General features: G+C 38.6%; 2 protein-coding genes across 14 annotated transcripts; one reads left to right on the top strand and one right to left on the bottom strand.

Moving 5' to 3' along the window:
- Positions 1-41: 41 nt before the first annotated feature.
- ap4m1 (adaptor related protein complex 4 subunit mu 1) lies at positions 42-18367 on the bottom strand. 13 transcript variants are annotated; one of them, XM_035178657.2, is made up of 17 exons: positions 18018-18096; positions 17794-17860; positions 17013-17071; positions 8879-8982; positions 8377-8483; positions 7718-7832; positions 7270-7380; positions 5514-5591; positions 5303-5365; positions 5163-5229; positions 4568-4621; positions 3502-3608; positions 2580-2671; positions 2232-2276; positions 1394-1444; positions 469-586; positions 42-375 (listed from the first exon to the last, which is right to left on the bottom strand). In XM_035178657.2, exons 2-17 carry the CDS (start codon positions 17808-17810, stop codon positions 184-186), a joined length of 1380 nt encoding a protein of 459 aa, XP_035034548.1. In that variant the 5' UTR covers positions 17811-17860; positions 18018-18096; the 3' UTR covers positions 42-183. The 13 variants fall into 13 exon arrangements, with proteins under 13 accessions (XP_035034548.1, XP_035034552.1, XP_035034549.1 ...); XM_035178661.2 differs by lacking the exon at positions 17794-17860 and having other exon boundaries at positions 18018-18367; XM_035178658.2 differs by lacking the exon at positions 18018-18096 and having other exon boundaries at positions 17794-17868.
- rbmx2 (RNA binding motif protein X-linked 2) lies at positions 17792-20488 on the top strand. Its single transcript, XM_035178664.2, has 6 exons — positions 17792-17943; positions 18681-18796; positions 18880-18931; positions 19015-19144; positions 19358-19553; positions 19625-20488. Exons 1-6 carry the CDS (start codon positions 17939-17941, stop codon positions 20389-20391), a joined length of 1266 nt encoding a protein of 421 aa, XP_035034555.1. The 5' UTR covers positions 17792-17938; the 3' UTR covers positions 20392-20488.
- Positions 20489-21156: the final 668 nt, after the last annotated feature.

Here is a 21156-nt window from a genome sequence, read left to right as displayed (position 1 = left end):
CAAACACACACAGAAATACACAAACAAACCCCATGTGCAGGTTTCAGAGGATAAATGAAAGACTTTTATTTGTTCTTTGCTCAGATATGTGTCACAGTGTAATAAATAAAAAGAGATGAACACGTGGTTGATTATCGTTTGGACTGGCCCAGTGTTGGTCCTCGCTGGTTTCACTGGGCAGCGTTAGATCCGGAGGGTGTAGGAGTCGGAGTGCGTGACGTATCGGACCCAGCGCTGAGACGGGCCGGGCTGGACGGGCGACAGGCGCAGGAAGCGGATCTGCAGCCCGGTGGCGGTGACCTTCGGCAGCTCGAAGCTCAGACCCACTGGACCCACCTCCAACAAGGAGGCGGAGCTGAGACCGGCCACCTCCAGCTGGGGGGGGTCAAAATGTTTGTTTTACAGTGAAAACTGTAGTGTGTGTGTGTGTGTGTGTGTGTCTGTGTCCATTTGTGTGTGTGGGTTCACCTTGAACAGAGCACAGAGTTGTGTACCTCCGGGGAAACGAGGGATCTGCCAGACAACAGCTCGGCTCTGTGGCTTCAGCTCGGAGCTCTGGTCTGGACTGCTGAGCTCCTGTGACAGACTGCACACACAGACACACACACACACACACACACACACAGACACACACAAAAAAATCAGGTAACTACAGATGCTGCCTGTGGAGGTCAGAGGTCACCAGGGGTGTCGAGGTTGGTGCAGTGGAGGTGTTACAGAGGTGAGGTAATTCTTTCAGAGTTTAACACACACACACACACACACACACACACACACACACACACACACATGATTTGATGGATAATCCTGTCAACAGCTTTCAGATGATCAGTTTCCACCAAACTGATCCAGAACAGACGAGAACATTCATCTGCAGCAAAATGCATCACAACACACAACCAACACACAACACACAATACACACACAACACACAACCAACACTGACATGGTCTCTATTTAAAACATAGTGTTTTAAAACTAAAACCACCTCCGTCAACACTAACACACCTGAACACAGGTCACATGACCGTTCACGTACACTGGTACATCGTCAGTATTTTTATTTTCAGCTCATCGGCGGATTGTGCAGAACTCGGAGCTGTGCTAATAAAGTTTGACGGATGTAAACTCACTAATAAAAAGGTGAACAAGTGTCAGTGATGGGTCATGTGACCTGTGAACATTTCCATGAGTTTGAATAACAAAGCAGGAGCGGTGTGTTCTGCTGCTTCCTCATTTGTTAATGTTGTTTCCTATTTAAACTCCGCTCCAGGTTTTTATATGTGACACCAGGAACTTCCTGTTTGACGAGTGCAGACGCTGCTTTCAGGCTCATTTACATAACAAACATCAGATTTTAATGTCAGCACATATTTGAATGGGAGCGTCTCACCTCACGGAGCCTTTAGGGACAGGGACGGTGGCACAGACGTTAATGGCAGCGCTGCAACGACAAAGACATCATCATCTTCATCAGCATCATCATCTTCATCAACAGCTAACAAACATGAATCCTCCATAAGTTTATATACACTGTCTCTGCTCAGTTCATCGGAAGATTAAAAGGTACATGTGGAGGTGGGGGGGCTGGGAGAGCACCCTCACCTGCTATAGAGGATCAATCAGCGCAGGTGAGAGCTGTTAGCTGATTGGTCCTCGTGCTTAAAAGGCAGAGTCTGCACGAACCCAGGAGGAACCCAGAGACGGAGACACTGGAGAGACGGAGACACTGGAGAGACGCCCGGACTGAGCTGCAAAGCCAGTCTGCTTTAAGTTTGAATTTATGTTTATTGCTGAATAAAGAATGTTTAGAAGCAACACTTCCGTCTCTGGCTGTGTGTGGGAGAGCCCCGTGGCAAGGTCGAATGCCACACTACATTTACTCAACTACTCCGTTTACTCTAACTACATTCTTCTTCTTCTTCTTTGTTCGGTTTATTGACGGCTGGCAAGCAACGTCAAGGTGCATCACACGCTGCTGTCAATCATGATATCATTAAATAACTAATTAAAACCAAACTGGCAGCCATGTTTTTTACAGTAGCCCAGACTGGACAAGCCCAAACAACTGAAGCTACCACAGGTTCTCTCATGTGTGTGTGTGTGTGTGTGTGTGTGTGTGTGTGTGTGTGTGTGATCTGTAAAGCTTCTTTTAAACATTTTAACTTCAGAAGAACTTGGTTTGTTTTTGATGGTTTGTAAAGACGTCTGATGATGAAATAAAAACTCACGTCTTCGGAGGCAGATCACAGCGAAGCTTCATGTACATCAACAACCTGAAGAAGAACAAACCTTTAACCTTCTGACCTTTGACCTACAAATCAACTTGACTCATATTCTGAATGTCCAGAGTAAAAGAATAACTGGTCGTCTGTCCTCAGTTCAAATTGATGTGACGAGCAGCTGAATCTGATCTGAAGCTTCATGAGTCTCTAACTGTTTCTATAAAAACGTGTTTGATTTGTGACATTCCGTGTTGAAGCTTCATATTTATACATGTTAAACATGAAACACTTGATTCTTCCCATCAAACCGTCACGTGTGAGGTTCTGTGTTCTGCTGTATTTTGTCGTCTCTACCTTCCTCCGCTGTCTCTCTCGACGGTGGGGAAGAGCCGGAAAGGAGGAGCTGAGGGCAGATCGTTGCTCAGCTGATACTGCATCACGGTTTGCTGTGAGAGGACAATGACAGAGAGGATTTAAATAGTAAAATACTATAAACAGGAGAATGCATCAACAGTGCTGCTGATTCAAATGTTTCAGGTGGAAAACAAACTGGAGGAATCTGTGAGAACATTTTCTAAACAAGGATCAGAACTGAGACACAATGAGAGGGTTTTTTCTTAAGTCAAACTAAATCAGAAGAAGAATTTGTTATATTTCATAAATAAAGTTGAAGTTGTGATAGGTCCAGAAATGAAATCAAGATAAAACTGTAATCATTTCTACTGAATAGAAGTGAAGGTCGTGGTTTAAACTCTTTCAATGGTCAGAGAATGAAAAACATTTTAAAAGAACAATTAGGTGTTTAACCTCCTCTGTGTCTACACAAGTAAATAAAGTAACATTGATATGTATTGAACTCAGTGTAATGAGATTTTCGTATGTTGGTATAAAATATATCAAATGTTAGTAGTTTAATATTTTCTTAAAAGTTCAAATTAAATCTTGAAATTTCAACTTAATTCTCGTTCTATTGCTTTTATTCACAATATGAAGAATCTGATTGTATTCTTGAAATGAAATAGAAATATATTTGATATATATCTAGTACTCAGATTTCTAACAGTGAAGCAGGAAATGTACATATCTGATAAAGTTTGTGATTTATGATTTATCTAATCTTCCTTGATGAAGAGGTTTAGTGAGACTCTAAATCTCAAGCTTGTGTTTATTTTCATTTCAAAGTGTTTAAGTTTTCTCCACGTTGGTTTTCCAGGTCAGAGTCTGATGGAGATAAAAGTCCAGTTCAAACCAGTCGAAGACAAAGTGAAGCGTGCACCTCGCCCTGACTCGGACACAGTCGGAGGATGCGGTGGCTGTCGAACTCGTCCAATCGTACGGCTTGATGGAAGCTGCACTCATCCACCCGAACAGCCGCTCCGTAACCTGGCGACAAAAAACACCAGGAACTAGAATTGGTTTCACCAATCAGAGCAGGTTAAGGCCGAGGTCAGTGACCTTTGACCTCTGAAATCTAATCAGTTCATCTGTGAGTATGTGTGTGTGTATTTGTGTATGTGTGTGCTCTTGTTCAGCTATCTTTGTGAGGACCAGTTGGAGCCTACAACCTACAGGGGTTAAGACCTGGTTTGTGGGTTAGAATTAGGTTTAGGTTTAGGTTTAGGGTTAGGCATTTAGTTTGGATGGTTAGGGGCTCGGGAATGCATTTTGTCAATGAATGTCCTCACTAAGATAGGCGTACAAACGTGTGGGTGTGTGTATCTGTGTGTGTGTGTGTGTGTGTGTGTGTGTGTATGTGTGTGTGTCTGTGTGTGTGTGTATGTGTGTGTGGTGTGTCTGTGTGTGTGTGTGTCTGTGTGTGTGTGTGTATGTGTGTGTGTGTCTGTGTGTGTGAGTGTGTGTCTGTGTGTATGTGTGTGTGAGTGTGTCTGTGTCTGTGTGTGTGTATGTGTGTGTCTGTGTGTATGTGTGTGTGAGTGTGTCTGTGTGTATGAGTGTGTGACTGTGTGTATGTGTGTGTCTGTGTGTATGAGTGTGTGTGTATGTGTAGTGTGTGTATGTGTGTGTGTGTGTGTGTATGTGTATGTGTGTGTGAGTGTGTCTGTGTGTATGAGTGTGTGTGTATGTGTGTGTGTGTGTATGTGTGTGTGTGTGTATGTGTGTGTGTGAGTGTGTCTGTATGTGTGTGTCTGTGTGTATGTGTGTGAGTGTGTCTGTGTGTATGAGTGTGTGTGTGTATGTGTGTGTGAGTATGTGTGAGTGTGTGTGTATGTGTGTGTCTGTGTGTGTGTGTGTCTGTGTGTATGAGTGTGTGTGTATGTGTGAGTGTGTGTGTGTGTGTGTGTCTGTGTATGTGTGTGTGTGTGTGTCTGTGTGTGTGTTACCTCTGAGCTGTGACTTTCCGATGCTGAACTCTTCATTCAGACCGATTCTCATCTCTATAAAAAGACGACATGTGATCAAAGATAATAATTCCTACTTATAACAATTTTTTTTAAATATATGAATAAATATATTTATACATTTATTCATATATAAAGCACAAATACATTAATATCCCGTGTCACTTTACTAAAGAACGCTTCTCTACATATAATATTCACGTTTATATAAAGTGAATGTTATGTACATACTCTCTGTATTGATCTTGTAATATATTTAATTCTATATGTGCCTGTTTTTATTCTATTTGATACTTTCACGTGTTTCTCTTCAGTCTCATTCTGACGACGTTCTGCTGTAACGAGCAGCGGAGAATGAATAAAGTTCATCTTAACTTATCTTGTCTCTGATTGGCTGGGGCGCGATGCTGTCACCAGACGGATGTTTAGATGAAGAGTGGTGATTGGTTGGGGTTAGTTTAGGGTAGAGTTAGGCCTTTCTCAAGCTAAAGCTAATGGTTCGTACATCAAACTAAGTATTCTGGGTAAATGTCCGTGTCTATGCTAACACCTCTGGTTATTGGTTCTCTGAAGTCACCTGAGCAGTTGGACATGTAGCACTTGACTTTGATCTCTCCCTCCACGTCGGCCTTCATCACAACTCCCTGAGACATAGAAACAGGTTCACAGTCGGGATCGTGAGAGTCTGTGACAGACTGAGCGACTGACGTTACTCACGTTGGAGCCGATGACGACCGACATCCTCTCGATCACGTCCACAAATATCTCGCTCTTTCCTCCCTGGAAAAAAACATGTGTGGAAACTGTGAGGTTTGTTTCTGGAAGTCCGACTGGGACCAGACTATTTACTGGAACATGTCAGTGGATTTTAAATCTACAGGCTGTAGACGTCTGAATCAATAAACATTGACGATGACTGGTGGGTCACCTGCTCTCTGCTGCACTGGATGGGTCTGGTGGCTGCAGAACCCGGAGCCACTTTACTCTGCTGCGTCTCCGCGCCGAACTACAGCAACAACGGTAAATATCAAACCTGTGACGTGTGGTTACGTTCAGATGAAGTGAGATGAGACGTGTGAAAATAAATGAAAACCAAAGCTATCACAGTCATGTTGTAAACAGGTATAATGAGATGTGAGTGTTACTTTATATTATAAGTATAGAACATAACATGTGGTATTACAACATTACATGTGTGTAAATTACAAACACAACATTTTCTCCAGTTTAGAGAAACGTGAACATTCCACTGGTGATGAGTTGAAACATACGACACAGAAGTTAGATTCACTTTTAAATACACAACTGTGACACTCTGACTCTGAGGACACACACTGACTCTGAGGACACACACTGAGGACACACACTGACTCTGAGGACACACACTGACTCTGAGGACACACACTGAGGACACACACTGACTCTGAGACACACACACTGTCTCTGAGGACACACACTGACTCTGAGGACACACACTGACTCTGAGGACACACACTGAGGACACACACTGACTCTGAGGACACACACTGAGGACACACACTGACTCTGAGGACACACGCTGAGGACACACACTGAGAGACACACTCTGACTCTGAGGACACACACTGACTCTGAGGACACACACTGAGGACACACAATGACTGAGGACACACACTGAGGACACACTCTGACTCTGAGGACACACTCTGACTCTGAGGACACACACTGAGGACACACTCTGACTCTGAGGACACACACTGACTCTGAGGACACACACTGACTCTGAGGACACACACTGAGGACACACACTGAGGACACACTGACTCTGAGGACACACACTGACACTGAGGACACACACTGACTCTGAGGACACACACTGAGGACACACACTGACTCTGAAGACACACACTGACTCTGAGGACACACACTTCCCTTATCCGTCCCTTTAAGGAGAGTGTGCACCACACAACAGTGTAGAGTCACTGTGGTGAGTGTTCGAGTCCCAGACAGGGGGCTGTCACAAGGTAACTATCTGTCCCCCTAATAAACACCAAATGAGCACAGTCCCGCTGCCTGTGCTCTGGACCTTTAACTGCACTGTGCACTGTAGAAATAGAGCCCTATGCTTTCATTGACTAGTGATTGCAAACTAAAAGAGTTTAGGTCCGGCTGCGTCCTGAGCCGCGTCCTGGGCGTCTGACCGCGTCCTGAGACGGCGTCCTGAGACGCGTCCTGAGGCGCGTCCTGAGCCGCGTCCTGAGACGCGTCCTGAGGCGCGTCCTGACCAGCGTCTGAGACGCGTCCGAGCCAGCGTCCTGAGGCGTCCTGAGCAGCGTTGGGCGGCGTCCTGAGACGCGTCCTGAGACGCGTCCTGAGACGCGTCCTGAGACGCGTCCTGAGACGCGTCCTGAGCTCAATGTCTGTTCAAGATTGTCTCTGTCGTTTACATTAGGATGTAATTCATATTTGACACATGATGTATGATCCCTGTGTCACTGACCTGAACCCATCTGCTTTTAGAAATAGAGCCCACATCTGCAGTAACTGTATCATGGGGTTAAATAATCAGTGTAAACAAACACGATGGCTCCTCTATCGCCTCCTGGTGTCTGGCTGCAGTATAGGTCATCAACTCCTCCTCCTCCATGTTAGCAGATGGGACATGGGCCAAACAAAAAAAAATCAAAGCAGAGTTGTTAACGCACCAGGCCGACATTGCTCAGGTCAAACAGGCTGAACGGTCGAGAGGAAACAGCTTCAGTCTGGATGAAGTTCTTCAGGACGTCGGAGGACGTCGTCTGGACATAACCGTAGTCCTGACACGGACACACACACAGACAGACACACAGTCAGGTGCAGAGTAACTTCCTCTTTCCTGAGGTGAAGCTGTTTTCTAAATGTTTAATTGTTTGCTATGGAGAATGAAGGAGGAAACTACATTATGATTTTTGAAGGAGACATATTCTGTTTATATTCAAGTTGAGTTTTTTAACTTTGCAGAACTTTTACATAAAAAACCTTTATAACCCACTAGAGGAAAGTTCATATATTGAACAGTTTGTTAAAACATCTGAGCAGCTCATCACCGACAGTCAGAGTCTTCAGTCGTCTGATGAAAACGAGCCGCTCTGTCCGAGAGGCAGCGACACTCACCAGCACCTCGTCCAGCAGCTCGTAGATGAGAGCGAAGTTCATCTGCACCAACTTCTCCGACAGAGTGCCGCAGTAATCTTTAACCAGAGCCGTGAGCCTGTGGACACACGTGTTCCTACTGTCATGTGACCTGGACCGTTACTACCTGGACAGCTGACATGAGTATACCAAAAGAGCTGTGTGATAGTGACAGTTTTATTTACTCTTTATATTTAATACATCAATCAGTTTTCTATTCATTTTGAATGCATCATTTCATATTTCTATTTTCAATTATTCAGAATCTTCTCTTGTGAAATAAAACCTGAAAACGATTTTCAAAGTATTATCGTGATCTTTGTCTCTTTTTTAAATTCACATGCTTGTTTAGTACCAATGTTTTTATTACAGGTTTTAATACAACTATTAAAACTTTACTATGACTTTTAAAGATAAAAAACATCTAAAAATCTGCCAATACAGTGAAAATAAAAACACTGACACTTCCCAGGCTTACATTAACTGACAAATGATTTTATATATAGTCATAAAGATGAAGAGATAAATATAAACTGTGATATTTGTCTACATGTTGTGTTTGCTGGTGTCAGGTCTGTGTTCCTGTTTTGTTCTTATTTCAAACTTTCCAACTCAAATACTTTTGAGCATAAACTTCGTACCTGTTGAGAAACTCGATGACGGTGAACGGCGAGGAGTCGTCGGTTGTCGTGGCGACCCAGTACAGTCCTCCCTGCCTGACGTGGATGAAGTGAAGATCTTTGTGAGTCTGCAGAATAAAGCACAACAACGTGCTTCAGGTCAGAGGAGGACAATGTTTCAATGTAAAAAGTTTATGGATATAAATCCTGTTCTCTTCTTCTTTGAGTCCTGTATTATACATGAATTTATTATGTATTAACTCACATTAACGCTACAGATGTTTCTGATCAGTGACCCACAATCCTTCACTTCCTCTTAGTCTTCATGTTGTTTCACTGAAAAACTCAGTTTTTATTTTACCGATTAATGATCTCGTCTAAATTCTTTTCTCTGTTCCTCTGAACATATTGAATCAATCTTTTTAATTCCTTTTTCTCTCGTGACTCTGTTCATGTCGGCTGAACTAATGTGCTATAAATGTATAGTTTGATTGACTGAGTGTTTGACAGCATCCTCACATACACACAGACACAATGTTACCATGACAACAGGAGGCTGGTCTCCAGTCAGCGCTGTGACCTTCTCGTAGAAAGTACCGACTACATCACTTCCAGCTTCTCCACGGACTGATGGTCCAGTTAAGTACATTTAAACAATTAAAGAAGAAAAGTAGAAACACGCGATCTTTCATTATTAATTATTCATTCACCTATTAACGAGCTGAGAGACTAACACATACTGAGACTAGTTCTGGTTAATCTAACCCAAGCTAACCAGCTGTTTCCTGTCTGATCACATCAGCTCAGTTCCTCTGCAACAAAAACACATTGAAGTTTGACTTTTGAAGAGAAAACATGGATCCTGATCGTGGTGGATCCTGACAGGTGGATCTGATCGTGGATCCTGATCGTGAACGGTGGATCCTGAATTGATCGCTGTATCTGCGTCAGGTGTCCGTGTCGAGAGACTGTGATCCTGCAGGTGGACCTGATCGTATGGTGATCCTGATCGGTGGATCCTGATGGTGGATCCTGATCGAGGTGGATCGATTCAGATACTGTAATTACTGACAATAATCCATCAGTTCATTGACCTTCTGCTACAAAGTGTTTATTCTAATCAAAGCTGTAAATACTCTGATCTCTGATTCTCTGTTCCGGACATCTGTTCACTTGTGTCCGTCCTGGGAGACGGATCCTCACATGTGTCTCTGAGGATCCGTCTCCCAGGACGGATCCTCAGAGACACATGTGAGGATCCGTCCTGGGAGACGGATCCTCACAGTGTCTCTGAGGTTTCTACCTTCTTCACCTGTTAAAGGTTTTAGTAGTTTGACTCTTGTTGAGGGTTAAGGACAGAGGACGTCTCACCTTGTTAAAGACCATGAGACAAACTGGGATTTGAGATTATGGATTATACAAATAAAATGTGATTGATTGATGATTGAAACTTGTGTGCAGATGTTTAAATGGATGAAATAAAGAGAAACTTTGAAGAGGCTCATTTTAACGTGTTTGAGAGATGAATGTATTGATTTCACTGTCAAACTAAAGTTTTCTCAGGAAACAAGTTCAGAAAGTTAAAACTGACACGTGTTCTGGAGTTAGTGTTGTGTCATACATAGTGTTATGAGTCATATATAGTGTGTTATGAGTCATATATAGTGTGTTATGAGTCATATATAGTGTGTTATGTGTCATATATAGTGTTATGAGTCATATATAGTGTGTTATGAGTCATATATAGTGTTATGAGTCATATATAGTGTGTTATGAGTCATATATAGTGTTATGAGTCTATATAGTGTTGTGTCATATATAGTGTTATGAGTCATATATAGTGTGTTATGAGTCATATATAGTGTGTTATGAGTCATATATAGTGTTATGAGTCATATATAGTGTGTTGTGAGTCATATATAGTGTGTTATGAGTCATATATAGTGTTATGAGTCATATATAGTGTGTTATGTCATATATAGTGTTATGAGTCATATATAGTGTGTTGTGAGTCATATATAGTGTGTTATGAGTCATATATAGTGTGTTATGAGTCATATATAGTGTGTTATGAGTCATATATAGTGTGTTATGAGTCATATATAGTGTTATGAGTCATATATAGTGTGTTGTGAGTCATATATAGTGTGTTATGAGTCATATATAGTGTGTTATGAGTCATATATAGTGTGTTATGAGTCATATATAGTGTGTTATGAGTCATATATAGTGTGTTATGAGTCATATATAGTGTTATGAGTCATATATAGTGTGTTGTGTCATATATAGTGTTATGAGTCATATATAGTGTGTTATGAGTCATATATAGTGTGTTATGAGTCATATATAGTGTGTATGAGTCATATATAGTGTGTTGTGTCATATATAGTGTTATGAGTCATATATAGTGTGTTATGAGTCATATATAGTGTTATGAGTCATATATAGTGTGTTATGAGTCATATATAGTGTTATGAGTCATATATAGTGTGTTATGAGTCATATATAGTGTGTTATGAGTCATATATAGTGTTATGAGTCATATATAGTGTGTTATGAGTCATATATAGTGTTATGAGTCATATATAGTGTGTTGTGTCATATATAGTGTTATGAGTCATATATAGTGTGTTGTGAGTCATATATAGTGTGTTATGAGTCATATATAGTGTGTTATATCATATATAGTGTGTATGAGTCATATATAGTGTGTTATGAGTCATATATAGTGTGTTATGAGTCATATATAGTGGTTGTGAGTCATATATAGTGTGTTGTGTCATATATAGTGTTATGTCATATATAGTGTTTATGAGTCATATATAGTGTGTTGTGGTCATATATAGTGTTATGAGTCATATATAGTGTGTGTCATATATATTGTTCATATATAGTGTTATGAGTCATATATAGTGTGTTAGTCATATATAGTGTGTTATGAGTCATATATAGTGTGTTGTGTCATATATAGTGTTATGTGTCATATATAGTGTGTTGTGTCATATATAGTGTGTTGTGTCATATATAGTGTGTTATGTCATATATAGTGTGTTATGAGTCATATATAGTGTGTTATGAGTCATATATAGTGTGTTGTGAGTCATATATAGTGTGTTATGAGTCATATATAGTGTTATGAGTCATATATAGTGTGTTATGAGTCATATATAGTGTGTTATGAGTCATATATAGTGTGTTGTGAGTCATATATAGTGTGTTATGTATAGTATATAGTGTTATGTGTCATATATAGTGTGTTATGAGTCATATATAGTGTGTTATGAGTCATATATAGTGTGTTGTGAGTCATATATAGTGTTATGTGTCATATATAGTGTTATGTGTCATATAGTGTGTTAAGTCATATATAGTGTTATGAGTCATATATAGTGTGTTGTGAGTCATATATAGTGTTGTGAGTCATATATAGTGTGTTGTGTCATATATAGTGTTATGAGTCATATATAGTGTTATGAGTCATATATAGTGTGTTATGAGTCATACATAGTGTTATGAGTCATATATAGTGTTATGAGTCATATATAGTGTGTTATGAGTCATATATAGTGTGTTATGAGTCATATATAGTGTTATGTGTCATATATAGTGTGTTATGAGTCATATATAGTGTGTTATGAGTCATATATAGTGTTATGTGTCATATATAGTGTGTTGTGTTATATATAGTGTGTTGTGAGTCATATATAGTGTGTTATGTGTCATATATAGTGTGTTGTGTTATATATAGTGTTATGAGTCATATATAGTGTGTTAGTGTCATATATAGTGTGTTATGAGTCATATATAGTGTTATGAGTCATATATAGTGTGTTGTGTCATATATAGTGTTATGTGTCATATATAGTGTGTTATGAGTCATATATAGTGTTATGAGTCATATATAGTGTGTTGTGTCATACATAGTGTTATGTGTCATATATAGTGTGTTATGAGTCATATATAGTGTGTTATGAGTCATATATAGTGTGTTATGAGTCATATATAGTGTTATGAGTCATATATAGTGTTATGTGTCATATATAGTGGTGTTATGTGTGAGTCATATATAGTGTGTTGTGTCATATATAGTGTTATGTGTCATATATAGTGTGTTGTGAGTCATATATAGTGTTATGAGTCATATATAGTGTGTTGTGTCATATATAGTGTTATGTGTCATATATAGTGTGTTATGAGTCATATATAGTGTTATGAGTCATATATAGTGTGTTGTGTCATATATAGTGTTATGTCATATATAGTGTGTGAGTCATATATAGTGTTATGAGTCATATATAGTGTGATGAGTCATATATAGTGTTGTGTCATATATAGTGTGTTGTGTTATATATAGTGTGTTATGAGTCATATATAGTGTGTTGTGTCATATATAGTGTGTTATGAGTCATATATAGTGTGTTATGAGTCATATATAGTGTGTTGTGTCATAGTGTTGTGTCATATATAGTGTGTTATGAGTCATATATAGTGTGTTATGAGTCATATATAGTGTGTTGTGTCATATATAGTGTGTTGTGTCATATATAGTGTGTTATGAGTCATATATAGTGTTATGTGTCATATATAGTGTGTTGTGTGTCATATATAGTGTGTTGTGTCATATATAGTGTGTTATGAGTCATATATAGTGTGTTGTGTCATATATAGTGTGTTATGAGTCATATATAGTGTGTTGTGTCATATATAGTGTGTTGTGTCATATATAGTGTGTTATGAGTCATATATAGTGTGTTGTGTCATATATAGTGTGTTATGTGTCATATATAGTGTGTTATGAGTCATATATAGTGTGTTGTGTCATATATAGTGTGTTGTGTCATATATAGTGTGTTATGAGTCATATATAGTGTTATGAGTCATATATAGTGTTATGAGTCATATATAGTGTTATGAGTCATATATAGTGTGTATGGTTATGTTATGTCATATATAGTGTTATGAGTCATATATTGTGTATATAGTTATGAGTCATATATAGTGTGTTATGAGTCATATATAGTGTGTTATGAGTCATATATAGTGTTATGTGTCATATATAGTGTGTTGTGTCATATATAGTGTTATGTGTCATATATAGTGTTATGAGTCATATATAGTGTTTTGTGTCATATATAGTGTGTTGTGTCATATATAGTGTGTTATGAGTCATATATAGTGTGTTATGAGTCATATATAGTGTGTTGTGTCATATATAGTGTTATGAGTCATATATAGTGTTATGGTATAGTGTGTTATGAGTCATATATAGTGTGTTATGAGTCATATATAGTGTGTTATGAGTCATATATAGTGTTATGAGTCATATATATTATGGTCATATATAGTGTGTTGTGTTATATATAGGTGTTATGAGTCATATATAGTGTGTTATGTCATATATAGTGTTATGAGTCATATATAGTGTTATGAGTCATATATAGTGTGTTATGAGTCATATATAGTGTGTTATGAGTCATATATAGTGTTATGAGTCATATATAGTGTTATGTGTCATATATAGTGTTGTGTCATATATAGTTGTTATATAGTGTATGTGTCATATATAGTGTGTTATGAGTCATATATAGTGTTATGAGTCATATATAGTGTGTTATGAGTCATATATAGTGTGTTGTGTCATATATAGTTGTTATATATAGTGTGTTATGAGTCATATATAGTGTGTTATGGTCATATATAGTGTCATATATAGGTGTTGTGTCATATATAGTGTGTTATGAGTCATATATATGTTATGAGTCATATAAGTGTGTTGTGTCATATATAGTGTGTTGTGTCATATATATGTGTTATATATATGTGTGTGTATGAGTCATATATAGTGTGTTGTGAGTCATATATAGTGTGTTGTGTCATATATAGTGTTATGAGTCATATATAGTGTGTTATGAGTCATATATAGTGTGTTGTGTTATATATAGTGTGGGTCATATATAGTGTGTTGTGTCATATATTAGGTATTATAGTGTGTTGTGTCATATATAGTGTGTTATGAGTCATATATAGTGTTATGAGTCATATATAGTGTGTTGTCATATATAGTGTTATGAGTCATATATAGTGTGTTGAGTCATATATAGTGTGTTGTGTCATATATAGTGTGTTGTGTCATATATAGTGTATAATCATATATAGTGTGTTGTGGTCATATATATGTGTTGTGCCTATATAGTGTGTTTATAATGTTGTGTCATATATAGTGTGTTATGAGTCATATATAGTGTAGGTGTTGTGTCATATATAGTGTTATGAGTCATATATAGTGTGTTATGAGTCATATATAGTGTTATGTGTCATATATAGGTGTTATGAGTCATATATAGTGTGTTATAGTCATATATAGTGTGTTATGAGTCATATATAGTGTTATGAGTCATATATAGTGTGTTGTGAGTCATATATAGTGTGTTGTGTCATATATAGTGTTATGAGTCATATATAGTGTTATGAGTCATATATAGTGTGTTAGTCATATATAGTGTTATGAGTCATATATAGTGTGTTATGAGTCATATATAGTGTTATGAGTCATATATAGTGTGTTGTGTCATATATAGTTGTCATATATAGTGTGTTGTGTCATAATAGTGTTATGAGTCATATATAGTGTGTTATGAGTCATATATAGTGTTATGAGTCATATATAGTGTGTTATGAGTCATATATATGTAATAGGTGTTATGAGTCATATATTAGTCATATATAGTGTTATGTATATATAGTGTGTTGTGTTATATAGTGTTATGAGTCATATATAGTGTGTTATGAGTCATATATAGTGTGTTGTTAGTGTTATGTGTCATATATAGTGTGTTATGAGTCATATATAGTGTTATGTGTCATATATAGTGTGTTGTGTTATATATAGTGTGTTATGAGTCATATATAGTGTTATGAGTCATATATAGTGTGTTGTGTCATATATAGTGTGTTATGAGTCATATATAGTGTTATGTGTCATATATAGTGTGTTATGAGTCATATATAGTGTTATGTGTCATATATAGTGTGTTGTTATATATAGTGTGTTATGAGTCATATATAGTGTGTTATGTCATATATAGTTTTATGTGTTATGTCATATATAGTGTGTTATGAGTCATATATAGTGTGTTATGAGTCATATATAGTGTGTTATGAGTCATATATAGTGTGTTATGAGTCATATATAGTGTTATGAGTCATATATAGTGTTATGTGTCATATATAGTGTGTTGTGTTATATATAGTGTGTTATGAGTCATATATAGTGTGTTGTGTCATATATAGTGTGTTATGAGTCATATATAGTGTGTTATGAGTCATATATAGTGTGTTATGAGTCATATATAGTGTGTTATGAGTCATATATAGTGTTATGAGTTATGTCATATATAGTGTGTTGTGTCATATATAGTGTGTTATGAGTCATATATAGTGTTATGTGTCATATATAGTGTGTTGTTATATATAGTGTGTTATGAGTCATATATAGTGTTATGTGTCATATATAGTGTGTTATGAGTCATATATAGTGTTATGTGTCATATATAGTGTGTTGTGTTATATATAGTGTGTTATGAGTCATATATAGTGTGTTATGAGTCATATATAGTGTGTTGTGTCATATATAGTGTTATGTGTCATATATAGTGTGTTATGAGTCATATATAGTGTGTTATGAGTCATATATAGTGTGTTATGAGTCATATATAGTGTGTTATGAGTCATATATAGTGTGTGTGTCATATATAGTGTGTTGTGAGTCATATATAGTGTGTTGTGTCATATATAGTGTTATGAGTCATATATAGTGTGTTATGAGTCATATATAGTGTGTTATGAGTCATATATAGTGTGTTATGTCATATATAGTGTTATGAGTCATATATAGTGTTATGAGTCATATATAGTGTTATGTGTCATATATAGTGTTATGTGTCATATATAGTGTGTTGTGTTATATATAGTGTATTGGTCATATATAGTGTGTTGTGTCATATATAGTGTGTTATGAGTCATATATAGTGTGTTATGAGTCATATATAGTGTGTTATGAGTCATATATAGTGTGTTGTGTCATATAGTGTGTTGTGTCATATATAGTGTGTTATGAGTCATATATAGTGTGTTATGAGTCATATATAGTGTGTTATGTCATATATAGTGTGTTGTGTCATATATAGTGTGTTGTGTCATATATAGTGTTATGAGTCATATATAGTGTGTTGTGTCATATATAGTGTGTTATGAGTCATATATAGTGTGTTATGAGTCATATATAGTGTGTTGTGTCATATATAGTGTGTTGTGTCATATATAGTGTGTTGTGTCATATATAGTGTGTTATGAGTCATATATAGTGTGTTGTGAGTCATATATAGTGTGTTATGAGTCATATAGTGTGTTGTGTGTATATAGTGTGTTATGGTCATATATAGTGTGTTATGAGTCATATATAGTGTGTTATGTCATATATAGTGTTATGTGTCATATATAGTGTGTTGTGTCATACATAGTGTGTTATGAGTCATATATAGTGTGTTGTGAGTCATATATAGTGTGTTGTGAGTCATATATAGTGTGTTATGAGTCATATATAGTGTGTTGTGTCGTATATAGTGTGTTGTGTTATAGTGTGTATATATGGAGGATACAGTCTTTGTAGATGAGCCGGTCGCCCTTTGATGACAAGATGAAGATCTGACAGATCATCCTGTGGAGACACAACCAATCAGCTCTCAAGGTTTGAGGTGACACAGTGGCTCCCCCTGCTGGTGCCTTCATTATATGATTTTATAAATATATTAAACAGCTTCAGATAAAAACAAACATGTGACATATTCTGAGCGTTTTAAATCTCTATGGAAACAACGATTACTGAAACATGTTAAATGTAATATCACATCAACTACACGAATACTTTCATCACATCACAATAAAAACGTTTGTGTAACACAAAGCAAGAGTTTGGTTAAACTGAGCGAATGTGATGTCACTTCAATGAACTGTTATCACAGTGATGCTAAGTGATGCTAACAGCAGCCGAGCTAACGTTAGCTCCATGGAGCTAACAGCAGCCGAGCTAACGTTAGCTCCATGGAGCTAACAGCAGCCGAGCTAACGTTAGCTCCATGGAGCTAAGTGAGAAGAGTTCGTACAGTGAAGCTTTAACAGATCAGATTATTATAATTACTATAATAGTTAGAAAATAAACGTAAATACTGTTCACGTGTTTTGTTTCTGTCTTTGATCCTGAACCAAGCGACACACTGATGTTTACAAACCGGGTCGGTCGATGTGTGTTCGCACACGAACAGCGCCGCCTGGTGTACGGGAGGTTCACTGAAATATTTAAAAGGTTTTTTCTGAAAATGATTCAGAATCGTACATTTTTTTTATTTTATAAAAATATTAAATAATGTAACAACAACGAACCCGTTATCTAGTGTCATTTAGGCGGTAGGGACGACTCCAGCCAGCAGAGGCAGCAGAGGCGCGGACTCTACGGAAATGGTTCGTCAGTGACAAGCACGTTAGCACGTTAGCACATTAGCATCCGTTTCTGCTCCGTTAATTCAACATGAAGTAAGTGAACGATTTTTTCACGTGATTATTTCGCTTTATAACTGTTGACGTTTTATTCTGTGCTCGGTGCTAACCTGTGGGCCGATGCTAACCGCTAACCACGCAGCTTCCGCCGAACCCGGTTCAGAAACGTCATGTTGCTGTCGCTGTTAAAACACGAGCCTTCGTGCGCGTGACCAGTAAACAGCAGATTTTAGATTTTTAGATTTCTCACCTAAACTAAATGTTACGCGTGTTTTGTTCCTGTTGCGGATCCTCGCGGTTCAAGTGAAACGTTTTTATTAGAATCAGTTGATTTGGTCTTTGATTTAAAATGAATCTTGCATTTTAAACATATTCGATTCTTATTAACTCCCAGATGTGCACGTTTCATTCTACGTGGAAACATACATTTGGTCCTAATCTGAATGAGTCTGACTCCGGTTTCAAGTCGTTCTCACAGTGTAGATTCAAATATGTCCCAATATTCAGTTGTAAACAAACCTGCAGCCACTGGGCGACGACGCAAAGTTCATAAATAATGACAAACACTAAGTATGAATATAAAACAGCTATTAGCTTAAGTTAAGCTTTTTCTTACGATGCATGTAGGGGACAAACTGCTGCCAGCCACCAGGGGGCGATAAAGATGATTTTAGCTTTACCTTTGGGGGCTGTCACGTCTCCATCTTTATTTACGGTTGTGTAAATAAAGTTGCGATATCTTATAAAGAATCATCACGAACATCTGTTTTCAGTCCGCTGACGAAGGTGAAGCTAATCAACGAGCTGAACGAGCGGGAGGCGGACCTCGGCGTGAAGGAGTCTGTTTCCTGGCACACGGAGTACAAAGACAGCGCCTGGATCTTTGTAGGTGAGAGTCGCCCCCGTGTGGTCGAGTCAGGAGCCGACGCTCCATGTTTTCTATTTACTGAAGCAGCTTTTCGTTTGGTGCAGGAGGATTTCCGTTCGAGCTGACTGAAGGTGACATCATCTGCGTGTTCTCTCAGTATGTACCTCCGCCGTCTTTATCTCACGTTACTCAACATACATGATGTGAGAACTTACTCTGTTACCATGACGACCTGTCAGGTACGGCGAGGTCGTCAACATCAACCTGGTGCGAGACAAGAAGACAGGGAAGTCCAAAGGTTTCTGCTTCATCTGCTACGAGGACCAGCGCAGCACCATCCTCGCTGTCGACAACTTCAACGGCATCAAGGTGACGAGGCCGATAACAAATGACAAACTATCTCTGAGAAACACTTAATTAACGTCTACTTTGATTTCTTAGTTTGGTCCATGTCCCCTCTGCTATCATGGAGGAGGAGGGTTTATGACTTATACTGCAGCCAGACACCAGGGGGCGATCAAATGATTTGGCTTCACTTTAAGGAGGGGTCATATTTCTAAATTGCATCTGTTCATGTTTCAGATTAAAGGTCGGACCATTCGTGTGGATCACGTTAAAGACTATCGTCCTCCCAAAGACTCCGAGGACATCGATGACATCACCAAGCATCTGAGGGACGAGGGCTGTGCTCCCACAGCCACCAAGTCGACCTCCTCTTCCTCCTCTTCCTCCGAGGAAGACGAGCAGTACGTCATCCCTGTGAAGAAGCTGAAGAAAGGTGAGGACGTCTTTAATCCTCCTGACAAACAAATCCATTCTCATTTCTCCTCCCTCTGTTTTCTGCCTCAGATAAAAAAGAGAAGAAGAAAAAGAAAAAGAAGAAGAAGAAGGCAGAGCAGGAGAGAGGGAGCCGGGTGTCCTCCTCTGCCTCGCCTCCTCTTCATCGTACTCCTCCCGCCGTCAGAGTCAAAGAGGAAAAGGAGGACACTGCCTACGACAAGTACAACCAGAGGGGGGCGCCGCCAGGAGGACAACTTAATGGACAGAGAGCGGGGGAGGAGGCGGAGAGGAGGAGAAATCATGAGAGGGAAGGAGAGAGAGAGGAAGACAGACAAAGAGAGACAGACAGAGACTACAAAAGAGAGAGAGAGGGAGACAGACGAAGAGAGACAGACAGAGACTACAAAAGAGAGAGAGAGGGAGACAGACGAAGGGAGACAGACAGAGACGATAGAAGAGAGAGAGAGGGAGACAGACGAAGGGAGACAGACAGAGACGACAGAAGAGAGAGAGAGGGAGACAGACGAAGGGAGACAGACAGAGACGACAATAGAGAGGGAGACAGACGAAGGGAGACAGACAGAGACGACAATAGAGAGGGAGACAGACGAAGGGAGACAGACAGAGACGACAGAAGAGAGGGAGACAGACAGAGACGAGAGAGAGAGGGAGACAGGAGAAGGGAGACAGACAGAGACGACAGAAGAGAGACGGACAGAGATGGTGAGACAAGGAAAGAGACAGACCGGGACAGAGATGATAGAAGAAGAGAGACGGACAGAGACAGCAGAAGAGAGAGAGACGATGATAGAAGACAGATGGTGAAGAGAGAGTGAGACAGTGACGGAAAAAGAAACGACAGATTTGTTTGTTTCCTTCAGTTAAACAATTTTGTTGTCAGATTACATTTTCTAATAAAACCTTTTGACTCGAGTTAATCAGACGTTTTATTTCTATTCAAACTGTTACAATAATTTTATTGTACATAAAATATTTGAAGGGACATTTTCAGGAGCTGCTCCATTGATCATGTTTCAGAAGTGACTCCTGTTTACTTCTATTCCAGCGGCAGCGTCTCATTGGTCAGAAATCGTCAGAACGGGTTTACGTAAAATGTATCAACGTGATAAACTGAAAAAAATGGTTTAAAGAAGTTTAACTAAAACTTTTTAGGCAGAGAAAAGCAAATATATTTGTAAAGCACCTTTCATACACTGGTCGATTCAAGCTGCTGCACAGAGACAAAACTCATTCAAACATTTTCAAGCAGAATTGTAATAAAAGAAAAAAATATAACGGTGGTATGACCTTTTTAAAACAGCTTCGTTAAAGGTACTTGTAGGAGCTGCATCAAGTTTATTTTTATGGATGTAATTCACTAATTTCTTGTCTATTTTATGTTTGCTAGTAAAGCGTGCACGCCCCCCAGTTGAGGGCGCCCCTATAAGTTGGTGGGAATGGTGCATGGTGGGACAGGAAGCGGGTGACAGCAGATACCGTCTTTGACCTCGGCGTCAGCATCGACAACGCTTCAGTGAAACCCTGAAACAACTGCATCCTATTTTCGTATTATGTTTATTTTACAATAAATTCTAAGCAAC

The sequence above is a fragment of the Hippoglossus stenolepis genome, chromosome 15 (assembly GCF_022539355.2).
Source record: "Hippoglossus stenolepis isolate QCI-W04-F060 chromosome 15, HSTE1.2, whole genome shotgun sequence".
Taxonomy (NCBI): domain Eukaryota; kingdom Metazoa; phylum Chordata; class Actinopteri; order Pleuronectiformes; family Pleuronectidae; genus Hippoglossus; species Hippoglossus stenolepis.
The sequence above is the reverse complement of the archived record's forward strand: the minus strand, read 5'-3'. Positions and strand labels throughout refer to the sequence as shown.